Source organism: Brassica rapa, chromosome A06 (assembly GCF_000309985.2).
Source record: "Brassica rapa cultivar Chiifu-401-42 chromosome A06, CAAS_Brap_v3.01, whole genome shotgun sequence".
In the NCBI taxonomy this organism is placed as follows: Eukaryota; Viridiplantae; Streptophyta; class Magnoliopsida; order Brassicales; family Brassicaceae; genus Brassica; species Brassica rapa.
Genome location: NC_024800.2, coordinates 21,103,459 through 21,116,844, shown reverse-complemented (window position 1 = coordinate 21,116,844; position 13,386 = coordinate 21,103,459). Strand labels below are relative to the sequence as shown.

The window sequence follows — 13,386 nt, the reverse complement described above, 5'->3', positions numbered from 1 at the left end:
AAGCATTTGAGGAGAAAAGAAGATTCAAATAAAGTGTGCGTCGTATTATAGAATTACATGTGTGTTGGTGTCGTCTCTATGAGCCAATTAAAGTCTATATTAAGCAAAGCAGGAGCCCTTCTACTCGGATCCGCTCTCTCCGCGTCTGCTCTAAACGCGCCGTCTCTATCCTCCTCCGCCGCCATGGAAACTCACAAAACCAAGGTCTGCATCGTCGGAAGCGGCCCCGCAGCGCACACGGCGGCGATCTACGCGGCCAGGGCGGAGCTCAAGCCTCTCCTCTTCGAAGGATGGATGGCCAACGACATCGCTCCCGGCGGCCAGCTAACGACCACCACCGACGTCGAGAACTTCCCCGGCTTCCCCGAAGGCATCCTCGGCATCGACATCGTCGACAAGTTCCGGAAGCAGTCGGAGCGGTTCGGCACCAAGATCTTCACGGAGACGGTGACCAAGGTCGATTTCTCCTCGAAGCCGTTCAAGCTCTTCACCGACTCGAGGACCGTGCTCGCCGACGCGGTGATTATCTCCACCGGAGCTGTGGCGAAGCAGTTGAGCTTCGCCGGATCCGGCGAAGGCGCTGGAGGTTTCTGGAACCGGGGGATCTCGGCGTGCGCTGTGTGCGACGGCGCGGCTCCGATCTTCAGGAACAAGCCTCTGGTGGTTATCGGCGGCGGAGATTCGGCCATGGAGGAGGCTAACTTCCTCACCAAGTATGGATCTAAAGTTTATATAATCCATAGGAGGGATACGTTCAGGGCGTCGAAGATTATGCAGCAGAGGGCGTTGTCGAACCCTAAGATTGAAGTGATTTGGAACTCTTCGGTGGTGGAGGCGTACGGAGATGAGGATGGGAAGGGGGTTCTTGGTGGTTTGAAGGTCAAGAACGTTGTTACTGGTGATGTGTCTGATTTGAAAGTGTGTGGATTGTTCTTTGCTATTGGTCATGAGCCGGCGACCAAGTTTTTGGATGGGCAGCTTGAGCTTGATGAGGATGGTTATGTGGTGACTAAGCCTGGTACCACGAAGACGAGCGTGGTTGGTGTGTTCGCTGCTGGAGATGTGCAAGATAAGAAGTATAGGCAGGCTATTACAGCTGCAGGAACTGGTTTGTTTGTTTTTTCACTTCTCTATTTACGTTTCTAGAAAATTAGATTACTTTTTGGGAATCATGAGTCAAGTATATCATAGAGTTTTTAGCTTTTTGAAAGTCATTAGCATTTTATGATGGAACCCTTTCAAAGTGCATTCATTGCTTTGTTTACCATTTGATTTGTGAGACCATTTTAAGTGGTTTTCAGAAGTATTTTGTTGAACTGAAAAAAAATTTTAATTGTTTTGACTTCTCTGTTCAAAATGAGTTTTGAAAGTCATTAGCTTTTTTATGGTGGAAAGAACCCTTTCATGTTCTCAAAGTGTGTGGCTTTGTATATCATTCGATTGAGACATGATTTGTGTTTGCTATAGAGTGTTCATGTGGTTAAAGTCATTAGCTTCTTATGGTGGAACCCTTTCATGTTCTCAAAGTGCCTGCCTTTGTCTGTATATCATTTGATTAACTTAAGTAACTAGTTTGAGACATGATTTGTGTTTGCTATATAGTGTGGTGTGTGGTTGAAGGGTATCTTCTTTCATGCTCACACTCTTTAGTAGACTAATAGTGGTCATTAGTGGTTCTTTAGAAGCCTGCAAGTTAAATTGAACTGTTTAGATTTTTATCTTAATGTTCTCTTGTTACAAAGAAAAAAATCAGATATATTTAGCTATTTACACGGTATGGTGTGTGGTTCTTTGAACTCTGACTAAGATGTAATCAGATTGTTCTCTAGTGGCTACTTGGTTCTATGAAACCCAATTTGACCTTTCTCGACAGTGATTACCTTCAAATGTTTTCTTGTTTTTCACATTCATACGTGACTCTGATGACAACTAATGGATGTTGCAGGGTGCATGGCCGCTTTGGATGCAGAGCATTACTTACAAGAGATTGGATCTCAGGAGGGTAAGAGTGATTAGAGAAGATTTAGGACAAGGACCAAGCTGTTTCACCAATAAATGGTCTTAAAAACAATAATATTTGAGGGATTTTGAGTAGACTCTTGTTATGTGCGTTTGCAGTTGGAGTTGAGTCTGGATTGTGTGCCAAGTTGTAACACTTTTGTAGTCACAGCTTCGACCCATTGTTCTTGATTTATTCCTCAGGTGAGGACTTTTTAGTTAATTTGATTATGTTTTCTTATAGCTTCAATTGAATCAATGGATTGATGCAGTCCTAAGGGCTTGACAAACTATGAAATGGGTTTTTCTAGACTTGAATCCGGATTATAACACGACATTAGAACAGACAAAGAGAATACGAACTCCTGTCAATAACTGTATGTAAGCTACGGCCACCTTTTCAAGAAACTATATAAATGGTGATTGGTTCTTCATAGCTGATGATTCTTTGATTTATTCCTTATTATTTCTCACGATCTGCTTTCCTTCAAAAACTGCTCTCTCTATGTTAACATGTCTGTTTGAAACATATACATAATTACTCTCTCTCCATCCCTTAGTAGACATCTTTTGGCAGCTGGTGATGTATCTGGGAATTGCAAAAATGAATCTGAGCTACCTCATAACGTTGAAAGGCTTGCACCAAATTTCATATCTTGTGTGTTCTTCTTAGCCATATTTCATACAATGATGCTTAGCAGACTTAAGGTACAAGAATCTAGTTAATGATCAAATCAATTTCTTATAAACAAGTTTGGTTACATGGATGCTTCTTAAATCTTAAGGCATTAGTTCTTTGTATCCGTGGGAAGAACTGATTACTTGACTCTGCGCCGCATGGTCTCATCTCTGCGGGTTCAAAATCTTTCCCTCTTCTTCTTTCACGTTCTTAAATCTTTGATGTGTGATATTCTTGAACTGATTCAGGCTCATTTAGAATTAGCTTTGGGAAGAAGATTCAATTTCAAGCGATATATAAAAAGATCTCTTCAGGATGATTACAAGTACAGCACAAACCAAGCATTGTTTGGACATCAATACCTACTGTGTTCGTAAGAGAATCTCTTTCGTCCTACGTATACAAACTTTCCAAGAAGATTTTGTGAATAAGAAGTCTTGTTGTTAGTGCAAGGTTCAGACCGATGCTATTAATTTGATTGCCCTCAATTGCTTCTTAATCTTATCCACACCGCCTTGTTCAATAAGTAGAACGCTTATTCAAACTCTTTCTATAGTAAAACACTAATTCAAAACTCTTAAATGTGTTTCATATTAAAGAAACGATTAAACGGTTAAATACTACTAAGTAAAATCAAAGGAAGCATTTTACCAAAAAAAAAAAAATCAAAGGAAGCACTGACATAATTTAGTTAATATCTCATGAAGCAGGTGTCGACATGTACTTGCGGTTTACGGTAGAGCTACGGCCACGAGAACTTTCAATTTTAAATATAGTTTCAGCTTCCTTCTGTTTTATAGCGTTTTCCAAACCTTCATATGAAGGCTTCAAAACCAAAAAAAAACAATCAAACAGGTATCAAAAAATCTTAAGAAATTATCAAAAAAAAAAAGGAAGAAAAACCTTAGTGTAATCAGAGAAAGTAGGCCATGAGTCCAAAAATGCGGCATATTCTTTCCGACTTTCAATTAAGGCATCACCAAACATCTTATCTTCCTCATCTAACATCTAAACATATAGTAATTTGACGACAAAAAAACTGAGTCAGTGTTTCAGAATAAAACAGATGAATGAATGAATATGATTTATAAAAACTCACCATAGCAACAGGAGGAGGATTAACGGGAGCAGCACTACGATCCATGTTACCAGAGCTAACAATGCCGGGGATTTGTACAAGACTGCGGCGAAATAAGAATTAGGTTTCGAGTATTATTTTCTTGAGAATATTTTCGTCATTTGTTATGAAGATATTTTTTCTCTCGTCCATTTAAACAGCCGGCCTGTTTAAAGAGAAAAAGACTAGGATATCACCAAACCAAGTTTTTGTTCCCAAAGTAGCACTCAAGGCTCAAAATCACAAAAATAAGTTTCATTAAAGAGGTAAATATACACTTATACCCCTTGGGTTAATTAATCCAAACCTTAGGGTTTAGAGTTAAGGGGGTGGGGTTTTGGAATTAGGGTTTAAAATTTTATAAAAAATAAATACTAAAATAAAAAATAAAAATTTATAAAACAGTTTCAAAAATTATCTTTAAACTATAAAAAGAAAATTTGAAAAAAAAATAAAAAAAAAATTCAAAAATTTTTTTTAAAAAAAAATTATAAAAATTTCGAATCTGAAAACATATAATCTGAAACTATAAAAAAATTTTTTTTTTTATTTTTTATTTTTTATTTTTTTATTTTTTTTATTTTTTTTTGTTTGTTTATTTAATTTAAACCAAGGATATTAGGGACATTTTACTCTTTAATGAATGTCATTTTTGTGACTTTCTCTTTCTAGTGCTCTTTTTGTGACATAAACTTCAAAAGGTACTATTATTGACAATTGCCCCTGTTTAAATGATATAAATTTTAGCTTTTTAAATACTTAAGTTACCCGCAAAAAATTATTGAAGCTAAAATAACGCCTAACGTGCACCAATTAAAAATATTTATAATTTTGTCCATTCTTTAATTTCTTTTATGAGAAACCTGTTTTCAGAAATTATGATTTCTAATTCGAAAACTATAACTCTATCTTTTTAGGTTGGACATGAAATATGGTTGGAAATTTTACTCGAAAGAACAAAATTAAAAATGAAACTTTTACACCTTTTAATATGTCCTCATATTTTTTTGTGGCTTGTTGTTTGGACCATCTTCAATGGTCTCTAATTTTAAGAAAAAAAAACATAAAAATTAAGAAAATTTATCTCTATTATTTTGAAAAAAGTAAATTTATGTATAAATAAAGAGTTGGCTAAAATTAAATTAAATTAGAGTATTATTAGAAATAATAGTAAGCAGTAATAATATAATATAATTTGAAATACTCTTTTTGAAGATAGAAATGGAAGTAATTATTAGAGAAATGCAATTTTGTGTTAACCTCATTTTGAAAGAAAATTTGAAGGTAACCACTAATAGTAATACCATCTATCTGCTTGTAATCAATTGTTCTGTTACTTTCTTAATTAATGATCTGGTTAGTGTACATTAACTTTATACATTTGACTACCGGAAACAAGATTTCTATTTCATTTCTCGAAATTTTTGTTTTTAACAAAATAGTGTAGTTATTGTTGAAGAAAAATATCCCAATAAATACTTTTAAATCGCCAAATAATTAATTATTAGAAAATGTTAATTGGTTTTAAGAAAGGAAAAATGTATATAGTCGATGTTTTGCTAATATCATTGTGGTGGCTCACTTGTATAAAATATAAAAACAACACACTCTTTTATGAAAAAGAAAACATATAGAAAACCCGGATAAAGTGGAAAGAACGTGACACACTGACATACGCCGAGTTTATAGATAAGTGATCGAGAGTGACTCACCTTCTTCATTCTCCTTCAAATTTTTTACTCAATCATGGAGTATTAAACTAATTCATGTTTTCTTAATTTGTACATCATATTATATCGATTATGTTGCCGACAAAAAAAATAACAATCATGTTAACACCTAATTAAGGTTTACGTCGAGATTAACAAGATTATCATCAAGTCAAGGTAAAATGGAAAAGGACAGCAGGGAAAAAGTTGTCATTATACTAAATATCTTTTTATAATTATTAAATTAATAATTTTGCAGTTCGAGAGGGAGAGAGAGAGACTAGAAGAAGAAGAAGAATGAGAAGACGAAAGAGAAAACAAGATCATAAGACAGAGAGATAATAATGGAAACAGCTGTTATTGTCTGAGGCTAAACATCATCTTCTTATTTCAATCCAGATTTGTTGCTCGTAGAAGACGATGGATAAACGTATGGACTCGAGGAATCAGGTGGCGGAAGAGATCATGAGAATCCACAGATCCTTACCGTCAAGACCAGAGATCGACGACGTCGAAGCCGCGACTTCTCTGATACAGAACGTTGAGAAGGACGACCAGAACCGCTTGGACGCCATTGATAGACAGGTCAAAGGCTCCGAGGTTCCTCGGGAGCTTTTCGACGTGTTGCGGGAGATGAAGAGAGGTCTCGTTCGTTTCCAGAGCAAAGAACAGAAAAGAGAAGCCGCGAAAGTTCTCGATCTCGAGTCTGCACACGTCTTGTTCGACGAATTGATTCAGAGAGCTTCTAATTGCATTGCTTCTTCCCCTCCTTCCTCCAATGTCAAGGAACCGGCACCTGCTCCGGTTGTTTCTCCGGCGAGTTTTTTTTATCCCGATAAGGCTCCTGTCAAGTCTAAGGAGATGTTCACACGCGACGATACGTTTGTTTCCAAGGTCAAATCTTCGCTCTATAGCGACGGTTTGTTAGCTCCTCGCAAGCCTCAGGTTTTGGATTCTACACTTGAGGCTAAGAAACTCACCGGTGAGTTTCGATTGGACAGAACTCTTGAACTGTTCTTTGAGATAGAATCTCATACTAATCATTGTTATGGTTATGTGTAGGCCATGATGGGGAGAAGATGAGTCTCATAAAGCTTGCTACTTTGATTGAAGTGTCTGCCAAGAAAGGTACTCAGGAGCTGAATCTGCAGCACAAGCTGATGGATAATCTCGAATGGCTTCCAGATTCTGTAGGCAAGCTATTGAGTCTAGTTAGGCTAGATCTGTCTGAGAATTGCATTATGGCACTACCAGAAACCATAGGAGGGCTATTGTCATTGACGACTCTTGATTTGCATTCGAATAGAATTGCTCAGCTTCCTGAGTCTATAGGAGATTTGCTGAACTTGGTCAACCTGAATCTTAGTGGAAACCAGTTAACGTCTCTTCCATCATCGTTCAGTAGGTTGATCAATCTAGAGGAGCTTGATTTGAGCTCTAACAGCCTCTCTGTTCTCCCTGAATCCATCAGTTCTTTAGTGAGTCTCAAGAAGCTCGATGTTGAAACAAACAATATCGAAGAGATTCCGCACAGTATCTCAGGCTGTTCTTCCTTAAAAGAGCTCCGTGCGGATTACAACAGGCTTAAAGCTCTTCCGGGAGCTGTTGGGAAGATAGCCACCTTAGAGATTCTGTCTGTTCGTTACAATAACATTCGCCAGTTACCCACGACAATGTCCTCCATGGCTAACCTCAAAGAGCTAGACGTGAGTTTCAACGAGCTTGAGTCGGTGCCAGAGAGCTTGTGTTATGCTACAACGCTTGTTAAGCTTAACGTTGGGAACAACTTTGCCAACCTGAGATCGCTTCCGGGGCTAATAGGCAACCTTGAGAAGCTGGAAGAGCTTGATATGAGCAATAACCAGATCCGTTTCCTTCCTTTCTCTTTCAAAGCGCTTTCGCAGCTCCGTGTTCTTCACACACAGCAAAATCCACTTGAGGAGCTTCCAAGGGATGTAATCCAAAAGGGCGCTCAGGTTATTTCTCTCATCGCAGTTTCTTTTTGTCCTTGTGTGACATCTCTGTTCTTGTACCTGATTGCTTTTTACTATCCTCTCAGGCTGTGGTTCAATACATGAATGAACTAGTGGAGGCGAGAAACACCAAGTCTCAAAGCACAAAACAGAAGAAGAGCTGGGTCGACAGTATCTGCTTCCTCTGCAAGTCCACCAACTAGAGAACACATGAAGAAGATACTTTAAACCATACTCTTTGACAAATTCTGACCTTTTTATCATCAGGTATATTTGTTTTCTCACCGCTTTCAAACGATATGAAAAGCTCAAACAAAGAACCCAAAATGTATAACTTGTATTCGTTCATATACCTGACTGTGTCCTGAGGTAAAAATGTCATTCAATTTCGTAATCTCAAAGTGATTTTATTCTTGTTCCTCTTGATGTAATTCAATTCTTGTTTCCTTTAGATGTACCAAAACCCTTTGCATACATTTTGAGACCATGACCGGAGTTGTGAATACAATGTTTAATATTAATGAGACAATCACAGCCTTCAGCTACTTAGTAATTAATTAGTTTGGTTCCTGTTCTGCACCAAATCAGATCGTTTCTTGTGATCCATTTAGCTCATATGAAACTCCACACAGATTCTTCATGAGATTCACAACACGTTTCCACAGGTTCGGGCCTCTCAGCTTTTTCAAGTTCTCTTTTAAGCTGTTCCACATTTGCCAGTCCATCCCTGCAGATCTGAAGCAGCATGAGAAAGAGATTAATAACAGAGATCAAGCACAATCCTTTTAAAAAAAAATCAACAAATTTTGGATGCATTAACACCATTTCTTGTGTGTTTACCTGCAGATTCTCGTCCAACTCTTTTCTGCGTTCTTTCACCCTAGCCAGCCTAGCCCTATACTCCTGAGACATTACAGGTCAACCGATATAACTATGCCTTTTCAAAATCAAATGCATAACACCATTGCTTGCTTACCTCTTCAAAATACTTCGCTTTAGCCAACGCCTGAAACATGAGAAAAAGAGACATAAGAAATCAACTGTAACTGTGGCCTTTCAAAAACACCAATTCTTGATTACCTTTTGGGATTTTTTACTCAACTCATTTGGATAAATGGTCAAAGCATTATCTGAAGGAAAGACAAAATTAACACACACATCAAAATCCCAAAACCAACTGCTACAAAATCATACAAACTAATCGAATGACCTAAAGATCTTTTAGTGCCACATACGCGTGCAGAATCCAAGACCAAAGATTGCTGATACCTTCAAACCTCTCCACAATACTCCCTTCTTCTCCTGCGAATAGAAACCTAAGATCAAGCAAAAAGAAGATGAAAACAAGAACAAAAGAAGCAGAGGAGAGTGATACCTTTAAGAGAAAGAGAAGAGAGCCCATGATGTTCTTGACACTCTGAAACAAGAAAACAGAATCACTATAAGCAAGAAAAAACACAACTTTCGCAAGGAGTATTGTCTCTTTTAGGAGAAAAGCACGAGTCTTTAAGCACTAAAGCACGAGTGATCTTATGGGTCTAAAGGACTCTTGACAAAACGACCCTAACAACAAAATCGAACACGAACCCTAAGAACAAAACCGAACAACAAAGTCAGACGGGAAGGAAACAGAGAGACGGTACTGACTGTAGAAAGAAAACAGAGAGTATGATTTAGGAGGAGATTAGATGTTCACTCTTCGATTTTGAGGAGGCAGTGAGGGAAAGCAAGCAAATGTGTGTCTTGTGTACCGTTAAGGTAGAACGCTGGACACCAAAAAGGGAAGAGAAGGGGGTGGTCCTCGGTCTTACTCGGAATTAAAATTTTGGTTCGCTTTCTGGAAAAAAAAACTTAGAATTTGCTTTTAATTCTTTGTTCTATTTGCTTTTAACAAAAAACTCTTTAACAAATCTAAACCTGTTTAATTAATCAAAAACATAAAATTTACCACAACTTTGTATTACTAATTTTTAAAGATAGATATATATATATTTACTTTGTATTAATAAACATAAAATTTACCACAACATAATAATTTTATATATATTTATAGATAGATATATTATCAATTTAAAAACCATTATAATAAATCATTGTTCATGCATTTAATATTTGATAATAAATTACTTATATATAACAAAGTATTTCATCACAATTTAAATACTCTTTATCATCTAAAATAAGCTTGAAAAAATAGTTAGTAATAGATTAAAGATAATTTTTATATATTCCAAAGTTTTTCATAATAATAAAATTATCTTTATTGCCTAAAGTAAACTTGAAAACACTCATTTATATATATAAAAAAAAACTATAAACAAAGCTATATATGTATTTATCTTCCTATCCTAAACTTTTTCGATGTAAAATATTTTTTCGATAACACAATATAACTAAACTATTTTTTAGATACTAATAATTATCAAATTAGTGAAATTCTTTTTAATTTATGGTTAATTTTATATTATATATTAACAAATTTAATAATGCATTAAGAGTAACAACGAATTTAGCTGATTTAAATTTTTAATGTGAAACTTCGAATGTAAAATTCATTTTGAAAATAATAATATAGCTGTTAATAATGTAGATGGCCAATAAGAAGAAGCCTCGGACTTCAACCACTATTACTGGACCCATTGTTTACCAGTTAGACAGGAGAAGCAGACTTAGAAACCATATGGGCCTGGACTTTGTCGGATGTATGGCAAAGAGAGCTCGCTTAATCTCCTCAGCAGGCGGGATGGATGTCAACGAGGCGTTAGTCGTTGCCAATATACAAGGCTTGAGAGTTGGAACACCTTCTCGGTTCCGTCATGTCCGGTTGACATGAAAATTAAAGGATTTAAATGAGATTTATGAACATGATCCGAAGATCCAATAAATAGACCGAACTCGAATTCTCAAATGCCGAGGCCTAAAATATCAACTTTTCCTTTTGGTTCACCCATTGTTAACTGATCCGTTATATCTGTTGGGCTGTGTTTGTTGCAAAGCTCTTGAAACCCATAGAGAAAAGTGGCTAATAAATTATAAAATTACTAATGATTCGACCAAAGTGTAAATAAAAATATTTATTGGAGTAATGTATACATCTCGTTAACCCTTTGATAACTGTTACATACTTCAAATTAACCGGATATGTCAACATTTATGAAACATATTTTTATATTGCAGAATTTTGATTGTAAAACAGCTTTCACTATAGAGTCTAGACAAGAGAAAAACAAGTTTTATCCAAATGTAAGAGAAGTATTTGTATTTCCCTGGAAATAAATTTGGTAGTTTTCCGGAGGGACCGAGGGGGTATGGACTTTGTGTTCAGGTATCACATGGCCGTCTCCAGAAGCTGTCTAATCTTTTTTTTTTTTTTGTCACTGCAGAAGCTGTCTAATCAATAATCAATTTATTTGTGTAATAAATTTTCATTTATATTATATAATTTACTTGTAAATAAACATCAAGAACTATAAACTCCTTTGATAAAAAAAAGAACTATAAACTCCATCTAATTGATTTAAACACGATAAATTACAAGAAAAATCACACAAAAGATCTCTATTTCCTAAGAATTTTACTAATGAAACTCACTTTACATACTTTCTGAATTAATTATTCAGATACTTAAGAAAAAATTAGTGTTAAGGAAGAAAAGTAGGAATAGAGGAAGTGAGCTGCGACGAGTGTTGGTGATGTTGATGATCTTTCATTTGACTCCCCGCCGTGGAAGCGTGACCGCACCGGTCACATCTCACCGGCCTAAGAATCCGGCGACAAGAAGGACACGACGACCTAGAGACAAGCCATTTGTCAATACACTCCACGTGGAAGGAATGGCCACAGAGAGGAAGCACTCTGATCTCTTCGCCGTCAGCGAAATCACTGAGACAAATCGCACATTCCGTCGAATCTCCACCGTCTTCGGCGGCCGTGCCGGAGGTTGATTCCGCCGCGGTGAAAGTGGATCTTGGGAGAGACTGGAGAGCTTTCTTCTTCAGGCCTTTGTTCGCCGACGGAGAATTTTCTCCGGTGGTAAACCGTCGGAGCCAAGCGCAGCGTACGACGGCGGCAAGGCCAGCTACGCATATGAGAGCGCAGAGAAGAGCCGACAAGATCACAACCATGTCGGATTCCGCCGCAAGCATCTGCTCCGACGGTTGTGGTGGCGTCGCCGCCGTCTCGAGGAATCTTGCCGGTCGAGTCATTTTCTAGTTTCTTTTTCTTTGTGTGAGTTTGAAGACAGAGGAATGTGAGAGTGATGAAGATAAGAAAGGAATCTTGATCCACGTTATAATAGAGACGCACAGTGATAGATACATCTAATATAATATTTTTTTATAATATCTGCACAAATTCATAAATAAGATATTTTATATTAAACAGAAACCATATAAGAATATCAACGCAAAAAATTGGACGGACGTGAAATACAATTAGATACTAATTATTCTCAAAATTAATGGCTTAATTACTGTTAACATGCAATTGTGCATCTGCTTAATTCGAGTATTGTTGTTTGGTGTGGACACATAACCTGGTTACAGCTTGAAAACAAATAGTTTGCTCTAAAAAAAAAGTTTGCACTTAACCAAGATGCATCTAACTATGTCCAACTACTTTGATGGATGAAACCATTTAAAATGGTATCTTTTGTGTATTTTCAATTTGATTAATGAGAAACTTCTGTGACTGATGAGTCGATGTTGAAATTATCACGACTTGTTTCAATTTATTATACGTATATTTTTTTGTCACGGATATTATACGCGTATTTAAATTTAAAGAAGATAAAGTATGCTTTTATGTTTTGATAGAAAAAAAGAAAAGTAGGGTTTTATGTAAGTTATGTTGCGCAAAAATAATAATATTATGTCAGTTAAAATTGTGTGTACTAAAACACACTTCATTATTAAATTCGAGCAGAAAAAAATATTTTTTTGTTTGGTCGAACAGGGATAGATATATACTAAAATTGGAAGGAAACTTGGAGTAAAAATAAAATGGAAGAAAAGATGGGTAGGTGGATTGGGTTTATAGGTTCAGTTTTTACGAACACATTACCAGAAGGTACAAGCAAGCTTCTTTCTTACCTAAACAACTACACCTACCTTCGATTGGACCCTTTTTTCTCAAATTTATCCTTTTCCATAATAAATGAACAGAAGGGAAATCAGTCAATCACAAATGAAGGATCAGCTGGTGGGAAATGGTGTTTAAAGTTGTTGAATATTGTGTTTAAAGTATAAATATCGACTTAGAAATTCAAGTTTAAGGATTAAAAACTAAATAAAAATGTCGCGGAAGTGAAAAGTACTGATAAAAATAAAACAGTGAGTTCAAAACCATATACGAATGACATTGTTAAATATATACGATCATATTTATTTTCGGTTCCATAGTGAACTTTACTTTAAAGTACTTAACTGTTCTTTGTCAAAAAAAAAAAAAGAACTTGATTGTTTTAGTTATAAATTTTTAGTCCACTCAGACATATATATTAATATATATCATCAAATATTAAATTAAATAGAATAAACATTATTAAACCTAACTAGAATAAAAAATAAATAAATACGATATAGAATTCTACGTACACACTTTGACTCTTTTTGCCAATTTTTAATTTGTTTACATCAAGCTCTAAAGTTATTGATATTATAAACTCCCCCTCCCCCCCCCCAATTTTCGAATTCTTTTTCACTTCAGTCCCTTACTTTCAAGCTAAATATTTAATATATTTGCTTATAAAAAATACTCAATTCTTTATATTGCGTAAACAAATCTTGTTTCAAATTAGTTATATATACAGTAAAAACTCTTTTTTTCTTAACGCTGGATAACACATTACATCGTCATATAATCTCTAAATCAATTAGATATGATGATCAACTACCTGTAATATATGCAATA

General features: G+C 35.9%; 4 protein-coding genes across 6 annotated transcripts; 2 read left to right on the top strand and 2 right to left on the bottom strand.

Moving 5' to 3' along the window:
- Positions 1-42: 42 nt before the first annotated feature.
- LOC103874128 (thioredoxin reductase 2) lies at positions 43-2,235 on the top strand. The gene is made up of 2 exons (XM_033273634.1): positions 43-1,108; positions 1,946-2,235. The coding sequence occupies exons 1-2, from the start codon at positions 58-60 to the stop codon at positions 2,014-2,016; spliced, it is 1,122 nt and encodes a 373-aa protein (XP_033129525.1). The 5' UTR covers positions 43-57; the 3' UTR covers positions 2,017-2,235.
- Positions 2,236-5,352: 3,117 nt separating this feature from the next.
- On the top strand, positions 5,353-7,948 carry LOC103874125 (plant intracellular Ras-group-related LRR protein 5). The gene is made up of 4 exons (XM_009152543.3): positions 5,353-5,680; positions 5,763-6,485; positions 6,566-7,479; positions 7,563-7,948. The coding sequence occupies exons 2-4, from the start codon at positions 5,924-5,926 to the stop codon at positions 7,677-7,679; spliced, it is 1,593 nt and encodes a 530-aa protein (XP_009150791.1). The 5' UTR covers positions 5,353-5,680; positions 5,763-5,923; the 3' UTR covers positions 7,680-7,948.
- LOC103874127 lies at positions 7,932-10,694 on the bottom strand. 3 transcript variants are annotated; one of them, XM_033273673.1, is made up of 7 exons: positions 9,064-10,694; positions 8,852-8,893; positions 8,712-8,778; positions 8,557-8,606; positions 8,453-8,482; positions 8,317-8,379; positions 7,932-8,211 (listed from the first exon to the last, which is right to left on the bottom strand). In XM_033273673.1, exons 2-7 carry the CDS (start codon positions 8,876-8,878, stop codon positions 8,089-8,091), a joined length of 360 nt encoding a protein of 119 aa, XP_033129564.1. In that variant the 5' UTR covers positions 8,879-8,893; positions 9,064-10,694; the 3' UTR covers positions 7,932-8,088. The 3 variants fall into 3 exon arrangements, with proteins under 3 accessions (XP_033129564.1, XP_033129561.1, XP_033129563.1); XM_033273670.1 differs by having other exon boundaries at positions 9,124-10,694; XM_033273672.1 differs by having other exon boundaries at positions 9,173-10,694.
- A 275-nt stretch (positions 10,695-10,969) lies between these two features.
- LOC103874124 (probable E3 ubiquitin-protein ligase ATL44) lies at positions 10,970-12,412 on the bottom strand. The gene has a single exon (XM_009152542.3). It carries the CDS (start codon positions 11,679-11,681, stop codon positions 11,118-11,120), a length of 564 nt encoding a protein of 187 aa, XP_009150790.1. The 5' UTR covers positions 11,682-12,412; the 3' UTR covers positions 10,970-11,117.
- Between the last annotated feature and the right edge of the window lie 974 nt (positions 12,413-13,386).

What these genes read in the sequence shown, in the direction of transcription:
- LOC103874124 (XM_009152542.3), bottom strand. Translation starts at nt 11,681, where the DNA reads ATGACTCGACCGGCAAGATTCCTCGAGACGGCGGCGACGCCACCACAA.
- LOC103874125 (XM_009152543.3), top strand. Translation starts at nt 5,924, where the DNA reads ATGGATAAACGTATGGACTCGAGGAATCAGGTGGCGGAAGAGATCATG. An exon ending in TGAGGCTAAGAAACTCACCG is followed by an intron (nt 6,486 to 6,565) that starts GTGAGTTTCGAT and finishes GGTTATGTGTAG; the next exon opens with GCCATGATGGGGAGAAGATG. An exon ending in TAATCCAAAAGGGCGCTCAG is followed by an intron (nt 7,480 to 7,562) that starts GTTATTTCTCTC and finishes CTATCCTCTCAG; the next exon opens with GCTGTGGTTCAATACATGAA.
- LOC103874128 (XM_033273634.1), top strand. Translation starts at nt 58, where the DNA reads ATGTGTGTTGGTGTCGTCTCTATGAGCCAATTAAAGTCTATATTAAGC. An exon ending in TATTACAGCTGCAGGAACTG is followed by an intron (nt 1,109 to 1,945) that starts GTTTGTTTGTTT and finishes TGGATGTTGCAG; the next exon opens with GGTGCATGGCCGCTTTGGAT.
- LOC103874127 (XM_033273673.1), bottom strand. Translation starts at nt 8,878, where the DNA reads ATGGGCTCTCTTCTCTTTCTCTTAAAG. An exon ending in TGAGTAAAAAATCCCAAAAG is followed by an intron (nt 8,483 to 8,556) that starts GTAATCAAGAAT and finishes CTCATGTTTCAG; the next exon opens with GCGTTGGCTAAAGCGAAGTA. An exon ending in AAGCGAAGTATTTTGAAGAG is followed by an intron (nt 8,380 to 8,452) that starts GTAAGCAAGCAA and finishes GTAATGTCTCAG; the next exon opens with GAGTATAGGGCTAGGCTGGC.